Genomic DNA, 21,851 nt, shown 5'->3' with positions numbered 1-21,851 from the left:
TATCTGCTCTTTCTTGCCATGTGGCAAGATGGAGAGCCTGTTGTCTAATGGCCTAGAGGCCAAACGACAGACATTTGATAAATAAAATAGAAGATTTTTCCATTATTTCTTCAGATGTTTAGACCAGCTGCATTGAAGTGGAAAATAATGCCAGGATAAAAACACCTTCTGATTATTAGGTTCCTTTTAGGAAAATTGTGTTAATTAACTGAGATGCTGATGGACAACTAGTGACGGTAGCGTCAGCTTGGGTATTCTCTGGGTTTTAGAAAAAGTGAGTATTTTTTAAATTCCGGTTTACTACATCTTCCTCTCACTTTCTTTTCTTCAGTAAATTCTTATACCCAGACAGTTTTTCTTCTGAAATCTGGGAAAAAGTGGAAGTAAAATAAAAAAAGTAACTGTTATAAGAACTATTGCGTAAAACACTTCTTATTAAAAACACTCAGAAAGTCATTGTTTGAAATACTTCTTCTGAAAAACTGAGTATATCTTAAACCACTACTGAAAAAAATTATGAACTATTAGATCAATACCAAATAATTGAAGGAGCTGGTGGTACTCTTTTGTTTATTAAATGAAATAAATCAAATTTAAAGTATGTATTTAAGATGTAATGAAATAACGAAACATTTTTCTTCAGTTTTCCATATAGGTAAAAATGAGAAAATGATCAATTTTTAATTTCAGAACCCCTTGTATATTTTTATTCCACTTCAAATCTCAAATAGGTATATTTTAAATTCAGTGATATTCCATAATATGTCAATCTTTTCTTCTCGAAAGCTAATAATTTTCAATTTAATAAACAAATGTTTCGCGTAGAAAAGCATTTTTCGAGTAATTAGCCTCAAATTGTCGCTTTTCTGAATTAAAAAGCTAACCTAAGTGTAACATAGTATGTAATTGCACTTACCTTTTTTTATGTAGAATAACAATTGCAACAAGCAATTATTTAAAAAGTGAGATTTTACTCTACACACTGTATTTTCACATCACAATAAAACGTAGGCACTTAGCTATTTTACGAATTTAAACTAAATTTTGTGTTTCAATAAATCAATTAAATACGAATTTATTTAACAAAGAAAGCTTAACACCTTTTCAACTGGTTTTTTTCTAAAAAAGCTTATTTTAAAAAATGTACAGTTTATTTTTCTTTGATTTTTGGACACGTTAAACTTTTATCCTTGCGACTGCTTTTACAAAAAGAATTTTGAAAAAGTGATAATATTTTGTATTTTAATTTTTTTTTTTAAATAAAGCTTCCGAGTACACTTCTCATATCTCACATCTTTAAAAATGTGATTTTGGCAACAATTTTCCTGTCTTAGTGTTGTTGATAGATTTTTGATGAAATCGCATCATTTTGAATAGTTTCATTCTTTTAGAAATATGGGTTTGGCAACAATTTTTCATCGTATTTCTTATGTCACTGTTTTTAAGAGATTGGCATATTTCTTTGTCATTTTTATATATAATACATTTTTATAGATTTTTTTTTTTTTTTTTTTTTTTTTTGATAAAGTTGTTCTGCAGAGTAAAATGTTAAACGCAGAATTTTATGTTTTTTGAGTTGCTTTCATGTTATTTTTTTGTTTATTTCACTGTTTGAAAGATATTGAAAAGTTTTACATGATTTTTTTCCTTCAATAGAAAGTTGGTTAATTTTTTATTAGAATAATTAATATTTGTATTAAGGGATATAGCTTAATTCATTGTAATTTTTTTCTCTTGAAAATATTAGATAAAATATCAGTAATTATACTTTGCTTTTCAGAATTTTTTGTTTTTACTATTCTGTTATGTTATTTATTGCTCATTTCACTGTTTTTAAGATATTGAAAAGTTTTGAGTGATTTTTTTTTTTTTTTTAGCAAACAAAAAGTTCTTAACCTCCTTTATACCATTTGAGTCCTTAAGAGTTTGCAAAGGGAAGTTGGTTAATTTATTTATTAGGATAATTAATATATGTATTATGGGATATTGCTTATTTCATTGTAATTTTGTTATACATAATAACTTTTTTTTATGAAGTTGTTCTGCAGATTAAAATTCTATGCAGTTTTTTAATTTAATGTTTGGTGTTCCCTTCAGCTATTTTCCCAGTTCATTTAAAAGCCAGACGAAGGCTGGCAGCGCAGCTGCTAATTTGTTAAATGAAAGCTGTTATCCTGCTTAATTTTTACAGATTCAAACAAAATGTTATAAAACTTTTTCTGCATTACATCATTCATTTTCCTTCAGCAAAATTTAAAAAAAAAAAAAGCAAAATATGGTAAAATAGAAGCAAATTGCTTCTATTTTAAATCATAAGACTTCGGGCTTTTACGGTAACATAATGCACTGGTATTCATAAATTAAGGAAAAATAGTGATAACTCTATCAAAAATAAGCCAAACTGTGTAAAATTTGAATATGTTGCCAAGTAAGAGTAGCTGAGTAAGACTGCGATATGCAAATTAGTGGCGCTGCTTTCGGAATACGTCATCTGCAACATAAAAGTCCATGTTTAAGAGCAAGCCCCCATATTTCACTGTGATAGTGACATCAGAAATCTGAGATAGTCAATTCGTAACAATGACCTCCAGGCATCGCAGAACTGCGATGGAGAGCCATTGAGAGACTAGAGGCAGGACAAAGTCAAACAGAAGTGCAAGATGGCTAAATGGGAGTCCTTCTGTGGTTCATAGACTTTGGAGGCAATTTTAAACCTCAGATTTGGCATCTAGGAGGTTCAGCCAGGGACGGCCAACTGCTACGACAAGCATCGATGACCGATATTTGACATTATGTGCACGCAGGAATAGAACCGCTACTCCGACTCTCCTTAGATCCTCTCTTGCTGCAGCCACGGGAAGGTTCGTGTCAACGTCAACTGTGCGTAGAAGGCTTGACAAAAGTGGTCTGTATGCGAGGCGACAAGCCATTTGTGTGCCGCTTACGTCACGCCATAGGAAGGACCGTTTTCAGTAGGCACAACAACATGTCCACTGGACACCTAATCAATGGAGGGCGGTTTTCTTTATGGATGAGTCCAGGTTTAGTCTAGAAAGCGATAGTAGGCATTATTTAATATGGAGAGAACCTAGAATCCGTTATCATCCGTCAAACATCCGTGAAAGAGATGCATACGGAAGGGGCAGTGTCTGTGTTTGGGGTTGCATCTCTTTGGGTGGACGCACAGACCTCCATGTCTTTCCAAGGGGAGCCGTGAATGTTCAGATTTATAGAGATGACATCCTTGATGTTTATGTGCGCCCATATGCCGGGGCAATAGGTGATGCTTTCCTGTTACAGGACGACAACGCAAGACCACACAGGGTTCGCATCGTAGATGATTATCTTCAACAGGAAACAATTATGTGCATGGAGTGCCCAGTTCGATCCCCGGACTTGAATGCTATCGAGCACGTTTGGGATGCTTTAGGGAGACGTCTAGCTGCTCTTAATTGGCCCCCTCTAACCCTTGTCGCGCTTGCAACTGCTTTGCAAGAGCAATGTCTCTCGCTTCCTATGGAACTGAGAGATCGCATAATTGAAAGCATCACACATCGCTGTATATTCTGTATTGTTTCTAGAGGTGATCATATTCCATATTGAAGGTACTTTTCCTATAGCAAACTGACACCTTCGATTTGTCCATTTTATACACGTGCTAATTTCTATACTACCATATTTGTCTGGTAATTTCATTTTATGTTATTTGATACCTTACTATGTGTTGTATATTGTGGGTAAGTTTCATTGAATTCTACATGTAACTTTTTCAGTAATCATGATTTTTGTGATTTTTCCTTAATTTATGATAACCAGTGTATATCGAACAAAAAACGGAAATGGGTGTTTTGGATTTAATATGTATATGTCAGTACATCTTTGTGTAAATAACTTTAATTCTTGTATAATTTTTAATATCATAATTAAGAACAAGTATATTTTTCTAATATTAAATATTTAAAAATATTAATTTAGTATCAAAATTTTACATTTTAATTTATGGATGAATTTGTTGTATTGTATTATGAAAAATTATTTGTGAAGTGAAAACCTTCATAAGATGTGTTTAATGTCTTAAAATGATTTAGTAATAGAAAAAAATATTAAATTCATTACAGTTGCTTAAATATGTACAATTTAAGATTTTTTTATTTAGTATTTGATTGTAAATTTTTTTTTGCCTTGTTGTGTTTATAGGTCAGTCATCATCCACCTATGCTTGCTCAACATTGTGAAGGAAGAGGCTGGAAGTGTTGGCAAGAGTTTACAATGTCAAGTAAATTCAGAGGCAAATACCTACAAATTATTCCATTAGGTATTGCTCATCTCCTTTTCCCCGAGTCCGGTAATCACTATACTTGGCGAAAAGTCACAACGTTCGTACACAACATTATCGTTGGAAGACTTTGGGTTGACCACCATGGGGAAATGGAAATTGTTAATCATACTACAGAAGATAAATGCCATCTTAGGTTTATTCCTTACAGTTATTTTTCAAGAGAAGTTCCTCGAAAGGTATGTTACTAAAAAATTCTGTAATATATTGGCAATTATTCCAGTTATATATTATTACTTATAATTACTTTAATTATATTTTTTAAAATCTGACATACTTTTGTGGTTATAAAATGCTTTATGAGAGGCAAGCTTTTTAGCTGAAAAACCAAATTTGGGATTTTTAATAAAAAGTAGGCAAGCTGCAAATAAAAGTACCGTAATTTCTGGAAGAAACGCCATGGCATTTATGTGTTTAAAACTTAAATTTTCGGCAGGGGCGGCACTTAGGTGCACTAAAAAAAATATTTCCTATGATGTCATTGTGCATAGTTTGAATGATCTTGTTATTGTGTATAGTTTGGATGACCTTGTCATTGTACATAGATTAGTGCTGTTCCCATACAAAAGACCACTCAGTTGCTTTCTGCGAACTTTATTTTGTTTACATTCTTTCCCATGAATGGACCTACATGAGTTATTCACCCTAAACGGGATCTCAGAACAAAAACATTCTTCCTTCTTTCAAATCAACATTCTCATCAGTTTGAATAGTCTCTCTTCTCTGCTATTCGATGAATCTTCCAGGACCCATCCTCTTCCCACCCCTGCCTTTTCCATTGTAAATCCACAGCAATTTTATTCAAAGGAGGACACCTGGGTTGCAATAACGAATTCTGACGTATTTTCCCTTCCGCACAAATCGATTTTTCTTGGCATTCTGCCAGATACAGATCCCATCAGTTTGGGTACAAGTACTTGTTAGATAGTTTTAAGCTTAATGTAATTTCACATGCGGAACAAATTGGAAATAGAGCAGCAGCTCGAGAGTTTGAAGTGGACGAGAGATACTCCAACATTGGAGAACTGAAAAAGAACTTTAATGGATTAATAATGTTGACCATTGAACAGAAATTGAGTAATATATGAGATCTGAAAGAAGTTAGTTTGACTTTTGCAGAAAAAAGCAGCTTGAAAGAGATTATTTTAATTTAGGTTTCAACTTGGTATATTGTACTGGTATTCTTTATTCTTTGTTATTTTAAAAGTATTGTTTGTATTAGTTTTAGTTCTAAAGTTTGTGTGTTTTTAATTAAAAAAATAATTCATACTAGTTATTTAAAGAGGACTATCTCAGCATAGCCGACGTTCTGCAGTGTACTGTGTATAATTGAAATCCTTGCACTGGGCAAATTAAAGGGAGACAATTTAAGATAACGCGTACATGCAAAATTGCATTCTGCAAGTACGCATTCAACTAGGGTTTACTGTTCTATCGTATTAACTGAATTTTCTGTTGCTGTCGGAGAAGCTGCCCAGATTTCAAAAGATTGGCAGATTTTTTTAGTCTTCTACCGTATAATTTTTCTTCTTTCAGCTTAGTAAAAGAAATCCTCTCATGAAATGTAATAGAGTTCGTACGGTCCTTAAAAGTCTTTAGATTTTTTGGAATATTCCTTAATTTTAATCATCTGAAATTTCTGTCTTGTTTTTTATGACTGCTTTTTTGAGTGTGAATTATCATTTTGGATGAATATTTTTGACAATTCACTGACAAATATGATTATCTTTCGAATTTTTTCACTGACAAATATTTTGGGTTCATGAGTTATAATTGGTTCCTATTTTTAATATAAAGGATGGAATACTGGAGTTTCTGAGCAAGGAGTAAAACAGCACAACAAGCATTTCAAAATCATTTAATTTTTTTTCTAATGAAGAGCTAGGCAGATAGCCCTCGTGTGCTTTGCCATAACTCAACACACACCAACACCTAATGAAGATCTCTAAAACAACTTTTCACTTTTGGGGATGTGAATTCTTTTAATAAACAGCTTTAAATTTGGTGACTTTTAAACGTTTTGGCGATTTTAAGATCAGTTTCTCTAGAAAAATTTTATTTCGAAGGTATGGGAATTTTTTGACAATTTTTTATACATTATAACATTGATAAATTTAACTAAAATAATGGTAATATATTGAAATTATATTTAAGGGATGACATTAAAATAAAACATTTTTATTTTTATTTTATTTATTTAACTTTGGCTGTCATATTATAAAGTAATATTAATTTCCATTTTGATGACTTATACAGTATATTGAATCTGAAAAATAAATAAGGTAATAAATGCTATAAAGCACAGTTTACAAAACAGTTCATAGCAAAATGAAAATAGCTATGTAATGAAATAAAAATTTCTTTCTTTTAAATTTATGATGTTAAGAATTTTCCCCATGTACCGTAATTTCCGGAAGAAACGCCGCGGCGTTTACGTGTTTAAAACTTAAATTTTCAGCGGGTGCAGCGTTTCTACCTATGCGGCGTTTAGGTGCACTAAAAATAAAATATTTCCTATGATGGTCATTCTACATAGTTTGGATGGCGTTTAGGTGCACTAAAAATAAAATATTTCCTATGATGGTCATTGTACATAGTTTGGATGGCCTTGTCATTGTGCATAGATTGGTGCTGTTCCCACACAAAAGACCACTCAGTTGCTTTTTGCGAACGTTTATTTTGTTTACATTCTTTCCCTTGAACGGACCTACATGCCTTATTCACCCTAAATGAGATCTCAGAACAATAACATTCTTCCCCCTTTCAAATCAACATTCTCATCAGTTTGAATAGTCTCTCTTCTCTGCTATTCGATGAATCTTCCAGGACCCATCCTCTTCCCACCCCTGCCTTTTCCATTGTAAATCCACAGCAATTTTATTCAAAGGAGGACACCTGGGTTGCAATAACGAATTCTGACGTATTTTCCCTTCCGCACAAATCGATTTTTCTTGGCATTCTGCCAGATACAGATCCCATCAGTTTGGGTACAAGTACTTGTTAGATAGTTTTAAGCTTAATGTAATTTCACGTGCAGAACAAATTGGAAATAGAGCAGCAGCTCGAGAGTTTGAAGTGGACGAGAGATACTCCAACATTGGAGAACTGAAAAAGAACTTTAAAATATGCCACAACAGAAAAGAACCAAAAGAAGTGGTACTGTAAGGTGGCCAAATCTAGAGGATGACCTTGCAAACTGGATAAAGGAGCAAAGGAATTACAGTTTGCTGTAATTCCTTTGTAAGTAAAGTAAGGAAAGGGAATGGCAATTTTGACTGTAAAAATTCGCTTACAAGCAAAGTTTATGGCAAAAGAAATGAACATAAATGATTTCATAGGAGGACCTTGCTGGTGTAGCAGATTTATGAAAAGAAAAAATATTTCTGTGCGTACTAGAACAACAGATGGGCAACAATTACCAATGGACTAGCAGGATAAAAAGGCATCTTTTCTAAAATATGAGACAGATATTATTGACAAAAAAAACTTCTTCTATCCCAGATAATAAATATGAATGAAACGCCGTTAGTTTTCGACTCTCCTGCAAACAGAACTGTTGATGAAACTGGTGCAAAAACTGTTTCTGTGCTTACGGCAGGGCGTTAAAAAACGTCATTTGCCTGTGTGTTAGCTTGTGCCGCAAGAGGGTGACAAGCTGAAGCTGATGATCATTTTTAAAAAAACTATTCCGAAGGGAGATTTTCCTAACGACGTAATTATTTGTGCAAACGAGAATGGATGGATGTGCGAAACAATCATGCATGAGTGGGTACAAAAAGTTTAGCAGTGTCGTAAGAGTTCGTTTTTCCAACTAAAAGGGTTATTGATAATGGATTCCATGCATGCTCATTTACTTGATTCAGTGAAAACCAGATGTCAAAAACTGTCTATGACCGTAGCAATAATTCCTCGTGTTTTGACAAAAATCTTACAACCGTTAGATTTGTCAGGTAATAAATCCTTCAAAGCTGAATTCCAAAAGCGGTGGAAGTGTTGGACGTATACCAAAAGGATTACCCGGCAAAATGCATAGAGCATCTTATAAAGAAATTGCAAAGTGGGTAGGAAGTGCGTGGAAATCGGTGAAAACATCGTCAATAATAGCAGCGTTCAAAGAAGCTGAAAATATATCCTCAGATAAAGAGTCTCTAAGCCAAGAGGATGAATGTGATGATCTGGAAGATTTGGACTTAGATCAGGATTTACTAAATCTTTTTAATTCAGATAGTGAAGAATCAGATTTTGATGGCTTCATTTGATATACAGTTTGCTGTAATTCCTTTGTAAGTAAAATTTAAAATTTTCTTTTGTCATCCAAATTTAATATCTAGTTGTTGTTGCAACATTTTTATAATATAGTATGAGTATGACAAATGTGGACTTCTTTAGTGGGTAAATATAAGTATATTCGTGAACGTAAATATATTTTTAACATTTTTTATCTTTAATTTATTTTTGAGTTATAGTTTCATGTCATGCATTTTTCTTAACTGATATGTCATATATCAAGACATAGGTCAAGATTTTGCGTCTATACGGCCCACGACGATGTCACGCACAATTTAATCTATTGCGGTGTTTCTGTGTAATTTAAATTTCCCCCCCCATTTTTCTCAAGTGCAGCATTTATGCTGATGTAGCCTTTCTTCCAGAAATTATGGTATTTTTAGATGTAGTAACACAGATTTTTTGTCTTTTTAATTGTATTCACGACAATGTCATGCGTTTAGGCTGATGCGGCCTTTCTTCCAGAAATTACGGTATTTTTAGATATAGTAACACAGCTTTTTTTGCCTTAATTTTATTATGAAGCATATTTTTCTTTGCATTTACACCACATAAAGTTTAATACAAAGATCACAAACCTTTTAAAAAATTTAAGCTTAATTTTAAAAAATTTAAGCTTTTAAAAGCAGCATATTTTTAGAAATATATATATATATATTTATTCAGTGTCAGTCAAAATGCTGAGTTATCTTAACAAGATGCAACTTTTTTTGGTCTGTTTAACTTTATTACTAAACATTGCTTTCTTTGCATTTATACCACATAAAATTCAACAGTAAAACTGTACAATTTTTTACTGTTGAATTTTATGTGGTATTAAGTTGCATATGTTTAGAATTTCTGATACAGTGTGAAGTGTTGCCATTCATTTTTTTTCAGTCTTTTCTCAGTTCACATATTGGTGAACTTTGAGTTCTCATATCATATCTTTCCTTAGTAAGATGACCTACTTTGCTGACTTGCTGACGTTGCTAACTTTTCGTCTTTTATCTATTTCTTATTTCTTCGTACTTATGCCTCATTAAATTCACAGCAAAAATACAAAATATTTTTAAAAATGTGTAAAATTTGCAGATTACTTCATGACTGCAATTCTCTCACTGCAGTTACTGCCATAGTCTGTACTTACTGACTGTGCAGTTCTTTTATTTTACTCTAATTGTAGCTCACACGATACATTATCAGTTTTGATTTCAAACCAGATCTTGCTACATTTTTCTAATGGAAAATGATGGATTTCTAATGAAAAATGATCTGTCTGTCTTGATTTGAGCAAAATTAGAAGTTGTAAAAGTGTTTCATATGCTCAGAGATGCAAAGTGTATTGTAAATTCAAATATACTTTACTTAACGAGGCATCAAAAGATGGAAAAAATAAGCTAATTTAAGAAAGTTGATTGTTGCTTTCAGACTGCTTAGAATTGTGTGGTGAGCCTGCTTTAAAATTAGTTTATGAAATATTTTGTTTTTGATAACTGTGTTGTACCAAATGATGAACAAATGTAGTAGGTTATTTTAGGTGCTAAATACAACGCAGACAATGGAGTGTAGCTGCCGGGCTAAAAGTGTGTAGGTCTGATTCTTATGCAAGTCTTCATTATTTATGTGTTTTCTTCTGCTGATCCGTGGGTGATGTTCTCAGTGGTGGGATGGTTAAATCAAATTGGCAACTGAAGGCAATTTTACTTATCATTCATGTAAATATATTTCTCGTAAATTAATTAATATTATGACAAAAATTTAAAGTTTGAGATTTTAATGATTTGCAGTTTAATTTTACTTTATTTTCATTACCAAAAAGGAAATGTGAGTAACTCTCCAGGAAATCTAAAAATGAAACCAATTAATTTACATTGTGATATAAATCTTCTTCAAAGATTTGAACATAAATTCTGGCTAGTATGCACTGTATTGACCAGTGCCCAATTGTTGAATTTATTTTTTTATTTACTTATTTGTATATTGAAGAAATTGTGGTAGCTGAAAATTTAATAGACAAGCTAATATTTTGGAATGTGTTCTTATAATGGCAAATAAAATTATTGTTATAATTATTTAGTATTATCTTTTTCTGAGAAATAAAAGAAAGGTGTAATAAGTTCCAAATGGCATTCTTTAATGCCCTATTGAAATCTGCATTTATAATTTGAAAAGGAGTTATATCAAGAAATATATATTAGCAGCTTGTATTTCCTTAAATGTAGAATAAAACTCTGATATTTCTGTAACTTAAATGTTAGACTGTTAATATAAGATACCATTCAAAGGTTTATAGTAAAAATAAATTAAGTATTTCTTTCCATAAGTGAGTATAAATGATGCTGTACTGCATCAGAACTATAAAATTAATAGGTTTAATGATAAGAATTTCTGAATGTTGACCTGTGTTTCGCTTAGCTATTGTAGTTTATTCAGTTATCTTAAATGTTCTGCACAAATTTGTCAGGTTACAGGCGTTGTCACAGACCACGAAGGGAATGCTAAGTTTGTTCTCCAAGGCACATGGGATCACAAGATGGAAGCAGCTCGTGTTTTAAATAGTCATGGGTCAGTGAAAGGAAAACCTCTCCTGGAAACTTCTTCTCCTAAAACCATATGGCGTCGGCAATTTCCAGGGTAAGTTAAGATTTAGAAATTTTTCTTCATTTGTAGGTACAGTGAGTGATACTCCAGTATGTGTCTGCATTGAAATATGTTCAACTTGGCATATGTCCTGCTTGGACGTGCAAAGTTTCGTTTGGTAGCCATTTTCTGTTTAGAATACAGCTCTAATATGATGAGTCACAAGTGCATGCACTTCACTTGGTCATCTCTTTCAAGATAGAGTTTTGATTGCCCATGAGCATCAATGTGTCTCCTGCTGGTATATATATTAAAAAAAATGCTATAAATTTATGTGTGTGTGATATTACTTTTTTCACATAAATGTTTTGCAAATTCGTTAGCAATGAGTTTTAGGAACATTAATGAGAAGAGTCAAGCATTGAAGAAAGTTGTTATAATCACTGTGGAGATAGAAAAAGAGATTGTGAAAAGTATGAAAATGACATACATATCCCAGACTTCGTTATTGCATACTGTATGCTGAGTATGATGGTGTCTATGATTGTGAAAACAAAAACACCATTAAATCAGCTGATGTTACGAAGGAGTGAAATCGATTACCAAACAAAAATTGGAGCTGTTCCAGTACATTAAAAATGTTTTTCTATTCTGGATAGTAGGAAAATATTTCTGTACAGTAGTACTTTGTTTATGTACAGGACCTTACACCCGCTGCATTTGTATTTTAGGATTAAACAGTGTTATAATATTAGAAATATAATTTTTTTATAAGTATGGCTTTATTATTTTTCCTTTATTTCTTATTGGAAAAGGTACTTTTGGAAAAATTTGTAAAGATTGGGGATTCTTAAGTCTAACAACATCTACTGCTGATTACAGTTTATAAGCAATGGCATTTGCTATGAACAGACAATTCCTGAAGAGACAGTGCTAGGCAAAAGATAACATCATCATTAAGAGATCATCAGCATGTGAAGTGCATTGCTACTTCTAATCAGTTCCTAAGAAGGAACCAGTTTTTGTCATAGTTTATTGTTAAACGAGATTCGTCTATTTCTCGATGCGCCCGGTGCGAAGAGCTCGTGCATCTCGTGGTATTATTCAGTCCTGTAACCCATCAACATCAATGGATCACAGCTGCCCAAATGCAGAAGAGATTCCATTGGAATAAAGCATATCAATACTGAAGTGTGCTTGACTGGCAACATGTTGTGTGGCCAGATGAGCCTGGGATAAGTCTATAATCTGGATTTTCAAAGATCAGTGCATCTTGGGGGGGTGGGTGGAAGAGGGACTTTTTGAAGATTTAAATCTGCAGGTCTACATTTTAGTAAAGGCTGTATGTTACATCCCTGTCATAGAAGAATGAGTTATCTGCACATTCTTCTAGGACAGGGATCCGTGTCTGTTTTGTGATTTATCTGCATGGAGAAGACAGTATCACCAAATCCATTTTCTGAGATTGCAGTTGTTCTAATGTGTGCTAAATGTGTTTGGGACCAGTTCACAGAGCAAAGTTGATGTCTCGTAATTCGATCAGACATCCAGTTTATCTGACAAATTAGGATAATTTGGAATTTGCTAACAAGAAACGTGTTGTATGTCCCACAGTCATCTGCAGATTTGATGATTGAATGGGTGAAAAATCACTGTTAATTTTATCAAGTTCCATGTTGCACCAGTCCCTATATGTCATTAGGAATCAATACATGGTGATGTAACTGAGTTCATACTTCTTCCAATATTTTATCCAGGATGTTTGTGAACGAAGGCAAAAATAATTAAACTGATGTTGATTGTATATTTTTTTAATTCAGTATTTCTTTAATTGGTAGATCATCAATCAGAAATGGAATGTATCATCTTTTATTTGATATTATATATCATAAGAGGGAAAATCTACTGCCGATCTCTTAACTATATTTGCATATGTAGCTATAATTTGTGACATAATTAATAATGATTATCGATTATTTGTTGTCATCTATTTCTTGTGAATTAAAATGTAATATAAATGATAAGTTATGTTTTTAGGCCAGAATATGAAAAAATGTATAACTTCACTATTCTGGCCTGTCAACTAAATGAGTCAGAAGAAGGAGTTGCCCCGACGGATAGTCGATTGAGACCTGATCAAAGATTGATGGAAGATGGAGCTTGGGATGAGGCAAATCAAATCAAAGTGCAGTTAGAAGAAAAACAGCGAGCAGTTAGAAGAAAAAGAGAAGAAGAAGCAGAAAAAGCAGCAGCTGAAGGTAAGGATGTATTTTTTTTATCCCAGTATTGTGTTGAAATTTAATTGGCTTTGGTTTTTATGTTTGCAAATGAATATTGTACTCACTTTGTACATTGTGAATATTGTACTTATTGCAAATGATGTTGATTCAATGAATTGTGTTCATATGAACATGTTCATTTGAATATATATATATATGAACACAATTCATTAAATATATATATATGAACATACGCAATTCATTGAATATATGTAACTATATAACAGCTCAATTTTTGGTCCTTAAAAGTCCGTAATTTCCGCCAAAATCGGCAGAAGGTCCTTAATTTTAATCATCTGAAATTTCTGTTTGTTTTTATGTCTGCCATTTTTTGAGTGTGAATTAGCATTTCAGAGGAATATTTTTGCCGATTCGCTGATAAATATTGTTATTTTTTGAATGGGTGAATGCGTCCATGGGTTATAATTTGTTCCTATTTCTAATATAAATGTTGGGATAGAGTTTCTCATCAAGAAGTGAAACATAAGCATTTTGAAATTATTTAATTTTTTCCTAATGAAGAGCTCTTAAAGAACTTTTCGCTTTTGGGGGTGTGAATTTTTTTATTAAATGGCTCTTTTTGGCGACTTATCAACATTTTGACGATTTTAAGATCAGTCTATAGAGAATTTTTTATTCCGAGATCTGGGAAAATTTTTGACGATTTTTTTAGAACATTGTAACATTGATTTTGAATCTGAAAGACAAGGAAGGTATAATACTATAAGCACAATTTACAAAACATTTCTTAGCAAAAAGCAAAATAGCTATGTAATTAATAAAAAATGTCTTTTTAATTTTTTCATGGTAAGAGTTTTCCTATGTAATTGTCTCAAAATATGCATCAGTTTTCTCTATAAAATTAATTTTACACTTTTTCCCCCCTCTGATTTTTTTTTTTTTTTTTTTTTTTTTCAAAATATTTCTGGCTTTTTGCTGTTACCGAATTGGTAGAGGTAATTTTTCTGTTAGAATTTTGGACATTGCAGCTTGGAAAATTTAGAAAGATTTGAAGGCAAGATTTATAGACCCACAATTCACAATGTGTCACTAAATTCTAAAAATTCTACCACATCAGCTCTGTAACTGGACCTTACCATATATATTTCATAATTCTTCTGAATATTAGAGATAAGAAGTAGTTTATGAGGCGAGGAGAAGTATGATTGTACTTATATGCCTAAAGAACTAAAATTAGCAGCTTTCTCTATACATTCTAAATGCATTTAGTGATTTCAGAATAACAAATCTTTAATTAAATCCAAAAATTCTAAAATGAAAACGAAACGTGGAAGAAAGAAACTGAATACCTAACAAGAAAGAAAATTATTCTTCAAAGATGTGTACAGATATTATCACGTAAATTACCTAGTTGTTTACAATTCCAGCCTTTACTATAATTTCCCTTTTATATTTTCTCACCAGAATGCAAATCACTTAGACAGTTTGTAAACTGAGATTTTTGGATTTTATGACAAGAGTGTGTTTCTGACCTCCACTTGCTCTTTGCATTATTTCATGCCAGCTCTGATAATTTGCAATTATTCGTCTTTACATTACCGCTGCTGACATTTGAATTTGTTATTACAATAGAGTTACTGGGCCAGCTTAAAATGAAATTGTATAGTCTTTGATCACTAGTTTATTTTTAGTTTGAATTTGATTCTTGTTGCTTAATTACATCACTACAAGCTGTAATTGATTTTGTTAGCATAAGAACATACCTTTATGTTCTTCTACCGTAAGAACATCCTTTATGTAGGGTTTCTATGTTTAAATAGGAAGCTTATTTAAATCTTTGTCTGACTATGTAGTTACTTTCAGACATAGCAATAATTTGCTTTACATATGTCAGGGTAGGGGGTGAATTATTTAACTATTACCAGATCAAGTAAACCCTCATAGGTACATTTTGGAGAGGTTGATAGGTTAGGAGATAAAACATGCAGAAACTACCCAAAACATTTTCTTGCGTATTGAGACAAATTTCTAACTGTTAGAAAAGATGCTTAAAGAGAGGGAAATTGATATAAATTAGCCAAAATGTCTGGAAAGGCTTCAAATTAAAAAGACGCATGAATATTTTGTTGTTGTTGCTACAAAACATAAATGTTTTGCAGCTTTTAATGTGTAATTATCCTAATATCGTTTAAGAATCAATGTCATAAATTACATGTATTTTAAACTAAGAAATTTTATTAGTTTGTGATTTTTATAAGGCTTTTTTTAACAAATATTGTTAAAACAAATAAAATTTAATAGTGCTCATGTAAATCCGCAATGATTAAGGTTATCTAATACCTAATTTAATTACTTATAACTAACTGCCTACCTTTAAAAATTATCTCTGCATATTAAAGCGAGTTATTGCCTTTCATTAACCCTTACCGTGCATTTACAAGCATTTCTCAGCTAAAACATCACCCACTGTAACCTGTGTTGTAATTTGTGATCTCTATAATACAGTGAAACCTTGGTTCATGAACTTGAGTTATTCCTGAAGACCATTTGTCAAAAATGTTCATGAATCGGAGCAATTTTTCCTGTAGGAATGAACGTGAACTGAATTAATTTGATTCTGGAAAGCAATTGATTGCTATTTTAAACTGCACAAGTTCATAAGATAAAACCAGTGGGAATCGCAGACATATACAGTGGTGGCCAAAATTGTGGACACTTTTGAAAATTTTTATGTTTTTGAACTTTGTATGCTTATAGAAAATGCTACGTTTCGCAAAATGCAAACTTGTATATATCATTTTAAAGAGAATTTATTACTGAATTCAATACAGAACACAAAATTCAATTATTTGCAATACAAAAAAAGTTATATGTACTTATTTATAAATAAAAAACACGAAAAAAAAGACTACAGTGGGCAAAGGAACACATTAATTGGACAGATGATCAGTGGTCACAAGTTATATGGAGTGATAAAACTAAGATATTGTTAATTGGTAGTGATGGGCGAAAATATGTAAGACATAGAATAGGAGAAAAGTTACATCCTGACTGCATTCAAGCAACTGTGAAGAACCCAGTTAATGTTATCATTTGGTCATGCATGTCAGCAGATGGTATTGGTTGCCTTCATGTCATCGATGGGACACTAAATGCCAGAAAATACATTGACACTATTCTAGAACCAAAACTTCTACCTTGCATCAGAGATCTCTTTCCCAGCAATGCTTCGTTTATTTTTCAGCAGGATTCTGCTCCTTGCCACACGGCCAAAATATCACAAGAGTGGTTTCGTACAAAGAGCATTAAATTGTTGGCATGGCCAGGAAACAGTCCTGACCTCAATCCTGTCGAAAATTTGTGGCACCGTTTGAAAACTCTTGTCCGAATGAGGCGCTAATCAAATAAAAGGGAACTAATTAAGGCTATAATTGTTTCCTGGCATCATGTAATAACGAAAGAAGAGCTTAAAACTCTTGTCAGCTCAATGAAACATCGATGTGAAGCTGTAATAAAAAATAAAGGGTACCCTACTAAGTACTGATAACTCACTGCAATCATCACTATCTAATGTATATCGATAACTATTATCGTTTAACTTTTTTTTATTGCAAATAATTGAATTTTGTGTTTTGTATTGAATTCAGTAATAAATTCTCTTTAAAATGATATATACAAGTTTGCATTTTGTGAATTGAAATTTAATGTTTTCTATAAGCATACAAAGTTCAAAAACATAAAAATTTCCAAAAGTGTCCACAATTTTGACCACCACTGTATATACAGTTTAATTTTACTGTACCTACACAAAGGAGAGACTATAAAAAGTAAATGACATCAAGTGGAAATAATGTAGTTGTTTTGTTTCGATTTCCTTACATAAAAGCATCAGGTAGCTGTCTTTAGATAGTAGCATCTTTTATCTTTTCTTTGTCTCTAAATATCACTCAACTCTGCATGAGACTTGCTGGGCTTCTGTTTCGTTCCAAATTTATGCAGTGTGATTTTTCTTGTACCTACGTTTTTAAATGTTTCTAAAGTGAAACATGGCAATGTCATTAAAAAAACTTTTGCTCTAACTTGCTATTGCTTTATCAGAGTGATATCATTGAGTAAGAACTTTACATCTTATCCCGTGTTGCAGATCAAAGAACTGGGATGATTTTTGTTTTTTCCCTTCCTTTTTTTTCCCCTCATTGATGCTTCTAAAGTCATAATTCTTTCTTGTTGAGTTCGTATTTATGGTTGTCGGTAACTTTGCAGCTTTATTGTTAACTTCCTAGCCCATGGTTTTGCTAAAGACACAGTATCATAGATAACAAAAAAGGGCACAGCATCTCTGCCTGAACCCAGTCTGTCTATAATTTCCACCAGGCTGAAGTCTTGGCACTGTAAGTCATATGCTGCCATGCTTTGTTAATGAGAGTTAAGCATAAAATGTTTCGTGAAGGCCACCTTTGAAAATCATATGTTAGTGACTCAAGTGTTTGGAATTGAGACATTGTTTGTCATCCGAGGCATTTTTTGTTCTGATAAATTTTTCATGAAGTTAGGCATTAATGATCCGAAGTTCCATTCTATTTGATTTATGGATAGAGAAATATAAGTTTACTAAATTTGCATAATAGTAACTGAAGATAAATAATGCTGTATTTTTTTCTTATTTTTTATAGGACGGCCATATGAAGGCTATGAACCAGCCTGGTTCAAGAAAGAAACAGATCCTATTACAGGAAATCCTGTTCATAAATACACTGAAGAATATTGGAAATGTAAAGAAATTCAAGACTGGTCTAGATGTCCTAATATATTCTTGTGATACTGTTGAAATAGTCTAGAATCAAGCTTCATCTGTATTTTCATAGAAATTAGGATATGGAAAAGAATATACATTCAAAAAAGAAGCAGGTCACAATCACAGCCCTGCCATATAGTCTTTTATCTGTTAAAATCAACTTTTAGTCATTGAAAATGGGGCAGAACTGAGTTACAATAGTGTGTTACAGTTCATAATCTAATATAGATATTCTATAGATTATGAACTTTAAAATTTTCAATCAGATTATTACTGCTACAAATGTACAATTGAAAGTGTATTCTTTTGTAATGATTTTATATATTATTGAAAATATAATTGAAATAAAGAAAGTATTTCTTCCATATCTTGCATGACTTTGTACTCACATAAACTCTTCCTTTTTTCATTAGTATTAGACAAATATTTAAAAATAGTAAGTTTTTAAATTAAAATTCTTTGTATGTAAGATAAAAGCGCCTGACTATTATGAAATGCCTTATGATACGCAGTAGTCCCTTGACAACCATTAGTTAATCAAATACAATTTAGAATTTCTTTTTGAAATACATTTTTAATTCTGTATTTATAGTCTTTGTCATATAATTTTCAATAATGTTTTCCAAAATAATATAGAGCAATCTGCAGGTTATTTCAGAGACAAATAGCATTTTTCATATGTAGCATGCTATTTTTATGTGTACTGTTGTCATTTCTGTGTATTAATTCTGTCAGTCTTAGAGAAGAAAAATGTGAAATGGATTAAACTGTGTTTATATTGATGCCAAATCAAAGATTATTTTTAATACCAGAGTGTACTCTTTGTTTTTGGTCTTGGATTGATACTTCATTGTTTGTAATTTGTATGATATCCTTCCTTTTCCCTTGCCAATGATCTAAAAAAAAATATGGATTTATTGTTCAAGATTTATTTCTTCATGTTCCAATTGTAACTTTGAAATACTAGGCATATAGTTATTCCTGTTATATACAATAGATACAATATTTGTTTTGAATCTGAAAATGGAAGAAAATTATAATTTAGCTCTGATGTTATAATGTGTGGATATAATTTGTTACTCCTGTGTTTTTGTTAAATGCCATACTTGCATATTTTTTCACCTTTTTTTTAACTAATTTTATTTTTTTAACTAATTAATAAAATTAATGAAATAAATGCTACTGAAATGAAGATATTAGATATCAGGTAAGTAGCAACAACATACAGGGATTTGAATCTTGCTTGCTTTTATTGTTGTTCACTGCTACTCCCTAGTTCCAAAAACATTTAAGGCTGCTGGAACTATTGTATGTCCCATCTGTTACAGCAGTGGTTCTCAATCTTTTTTGTCCCATGTATCCCTTTCACTGCTGCTAGACTACCATCCCCTTCTCCTTTTCAAAACTAAAAAAAAAAAATACATTTATTTAAATTTAGATTATTTTAATGTGTTTTATAAATTAAATAAGAAAAATGTAGAAAATTTTGATAAATACCAAAACTTGAATACAAGTAGTTTTTTACATTCATAAATTAAAATTAAATACTTAGCAGATGAATAAAAAAGCTGACTTCATTTCCCCTGAAACTATGAAATCCTCCCAATTTGAGACCTGCTGTGTTACAGCTTGCAAATTATCACCATTACCATGATCTTTGTCACTGTTCAGCTTGTCTTCCCACATGCCATGATCTTCAGAGCCATCAAAAGCATTAGATGTCCCTTTTATCTTGAAGCTTTTCTCTAGTATTGCACCATCAGTCAGAGCCCATGCGCCCAAGTCTGTGCACCCGAAGTCCATGAGCAGATCAGTTTGTAAAATGAAAACAATCACTACATGGACAAATTCACTTTGAAATTTAGGAATTTTTTAATTTCAGAACCGGGGGGTGAAAATAGCTAAGTAATATGGTAATTATGACATTTTGCTGAAAGACAAATTACCGTATAACTCCATTAAATGTTATCAGTTCATCTCAGAACATAATGGAATGCTTTATTTACTTGATTTTTTTATGTGTAAAATATATTATTACTATTTAATTTGCTTCTTGTTATTTTGGAACTAATTCTCTTTTTACATGGCCTTATCTTTACAAGGCTCCCAATGTTCGTGAACGGAACTTAAAATATGCTTGTGGTTGGTGAAGGAAAACTGTGTTGCATAACTGTATCTTTTACTCTTATTTTGCTTAAAGTTCATCAGAAATAATCATATGTGATTCATTATATGCTTTCCATGACGCTGTTCAAGAAAAGCTGGTGATAACTATGGTTTGTTGTTTATAATATAAAATCGCAAAGTTATTGCATTAAGTTGTAACATTTGCAAAATTGTTACAAAATATTAATTTGTTAAAGTTACATTTGAGTCTTTTTGTATGCTTTTCTGTGATTTTAAGAGCCTGTATATCCTATTTGCCATATATTTATGGCTAGCCTTATGTATTCTGTAGAGAATATTTAAAGCAACACATGCTGCTCACATATTTGTGAAATAAATGTTTATAAGTGTGCTTATTAGAATTTTGATTCGCAATGTAAAAAATGTTGAAAGAAGTTTTAAAATCTTATTTTAAAAGCAGATTTTGTGTTTTACATTATTATATATTATATTTGTACATAAAATGAATATTTATGCAATATTAAAAGTCTTCTATTTTAGTATTTCTCAGTTTTATGTTAATAAAAAAATGTGAGTGACTTTATGATAATATTCTGTTATCATTGTTTGCAATTTTTTTAATTCATCAATTTTTCAAACTAAAAAATGTCTCAATTATAATTTCAATTTCAGGTTATTTTATATTGCAAAAATGATCTGAATTCCTGCGTATTTTATGGTCTTGAAAATTAGCTGTGATCTGTAAAATTGCTACTGTCATATAAATCTGTTTGATGAAAACATGAAATTAGGAAATTATTGTATGTAAGAGAATATTACTGCTTTTTCTATACCAATGTTTTGTAAAAAAGAAATCATTCAGATTTTATTATAATGCTTTAAGTTGAAAATTATTTATCATATACATACATTTAGTCTGTTTAATTTTATTGAATAACTTTCTACATCTTGAAGTCTCATAAAAAATTCATTTTCTAAATTTGCCATGGTGTGTTATGTTTCTGTATTACCATATTTTACTGTTTAAAGTGTTATCTCTTATTATTTCAAGTATTAACTCATCTGAATTAAATAATATATTAAATTAGCATAATGGATTAATGAAAGTATTAATATATGAACTACAGTTGTGTGCATGTTGAATGATATTCTGACTTTCAGTAGTTTATCCTCTGAAAAAAAAAAAAAAAGAAAGAAAGAAAGAAAGAAGGATGATCTGTGTCAAAACTGAAATTCAGAATGTCATTCGCAAGTTTTGTTCTCTCGGTAACGTAAGAATGTTTGCTTCCTATTACTTCTTTGTGTATTATATTCATAATATTGTGGATAAAATTTTTTTTAAATGTATCCTTGATTGTAAATGAAAATAAGAGAAATTATAAATGGTTGCTAAAATATAGTTTCTAAAGAATCTTAACAATGATTATGTATTTGTCCAGAATATTTGATTCTTTACTGTAAAAAGAGTGAAAGTATTTCATATTAAAAAAAATATAAAGTTTCA

At 31.5% G+C, this 21,851-nt stretch overlaps 1 protein-coding gene across 4 annotated transcripts in view; it reads left to right on the top strand.

Annotated features, from left to right (window-relative positions):
* Nucleotides 1-21,851, top strand: part of Osbp (oxysterol binding protein) — a 68,568-nt gene extending 46,717 nt beyond the window's left edge. For all 4 annotated transcript variants that reach the window (XM_035355474.2, XM_085812540.1, XM_035355482.2 and 1 more), the window contains 4 exons: nucleotides 4,198-4,515; nucleotides 11,070-11,239; nucleotides 13,223-13,443; nucleotides 18,099-21,851. In XM_035355474.2, coding sequence (XP_035211365.1) covers nucleotides 4,198-4,515; nucleotides 11,070-11,239; nucleotides 13,223-13,443; nucleotides 18,099-18,244 — 855 coding nt within the window. In that variant the 3' untranslated portion in view covers nucleotides 18,245-21,851. The remainder of the gene's footprint in view (nucleotides 1-4,197; nucleotides 4,516-11,069; nucleotides 11,240-13,222; nucleotides 13,444-18,098) is intronic.

Source organism: Stegodyphus dumicola, chromosome 3, assembly GCF_044657685.1.
Source record: "Stegodyphus dumicola isolate Sdum_Otavi_A_Nest chromosome 3, ASM4465768v1".
NCBI lineage: Eukaryota > Metazoa > Arthropoda > Arachnida > Araneae > Eresidae > Stegodyphus > Stegodyphus dumicola.
This window is presented reverse-complemented; position numbering and strand designations above follow the sequence as displayed.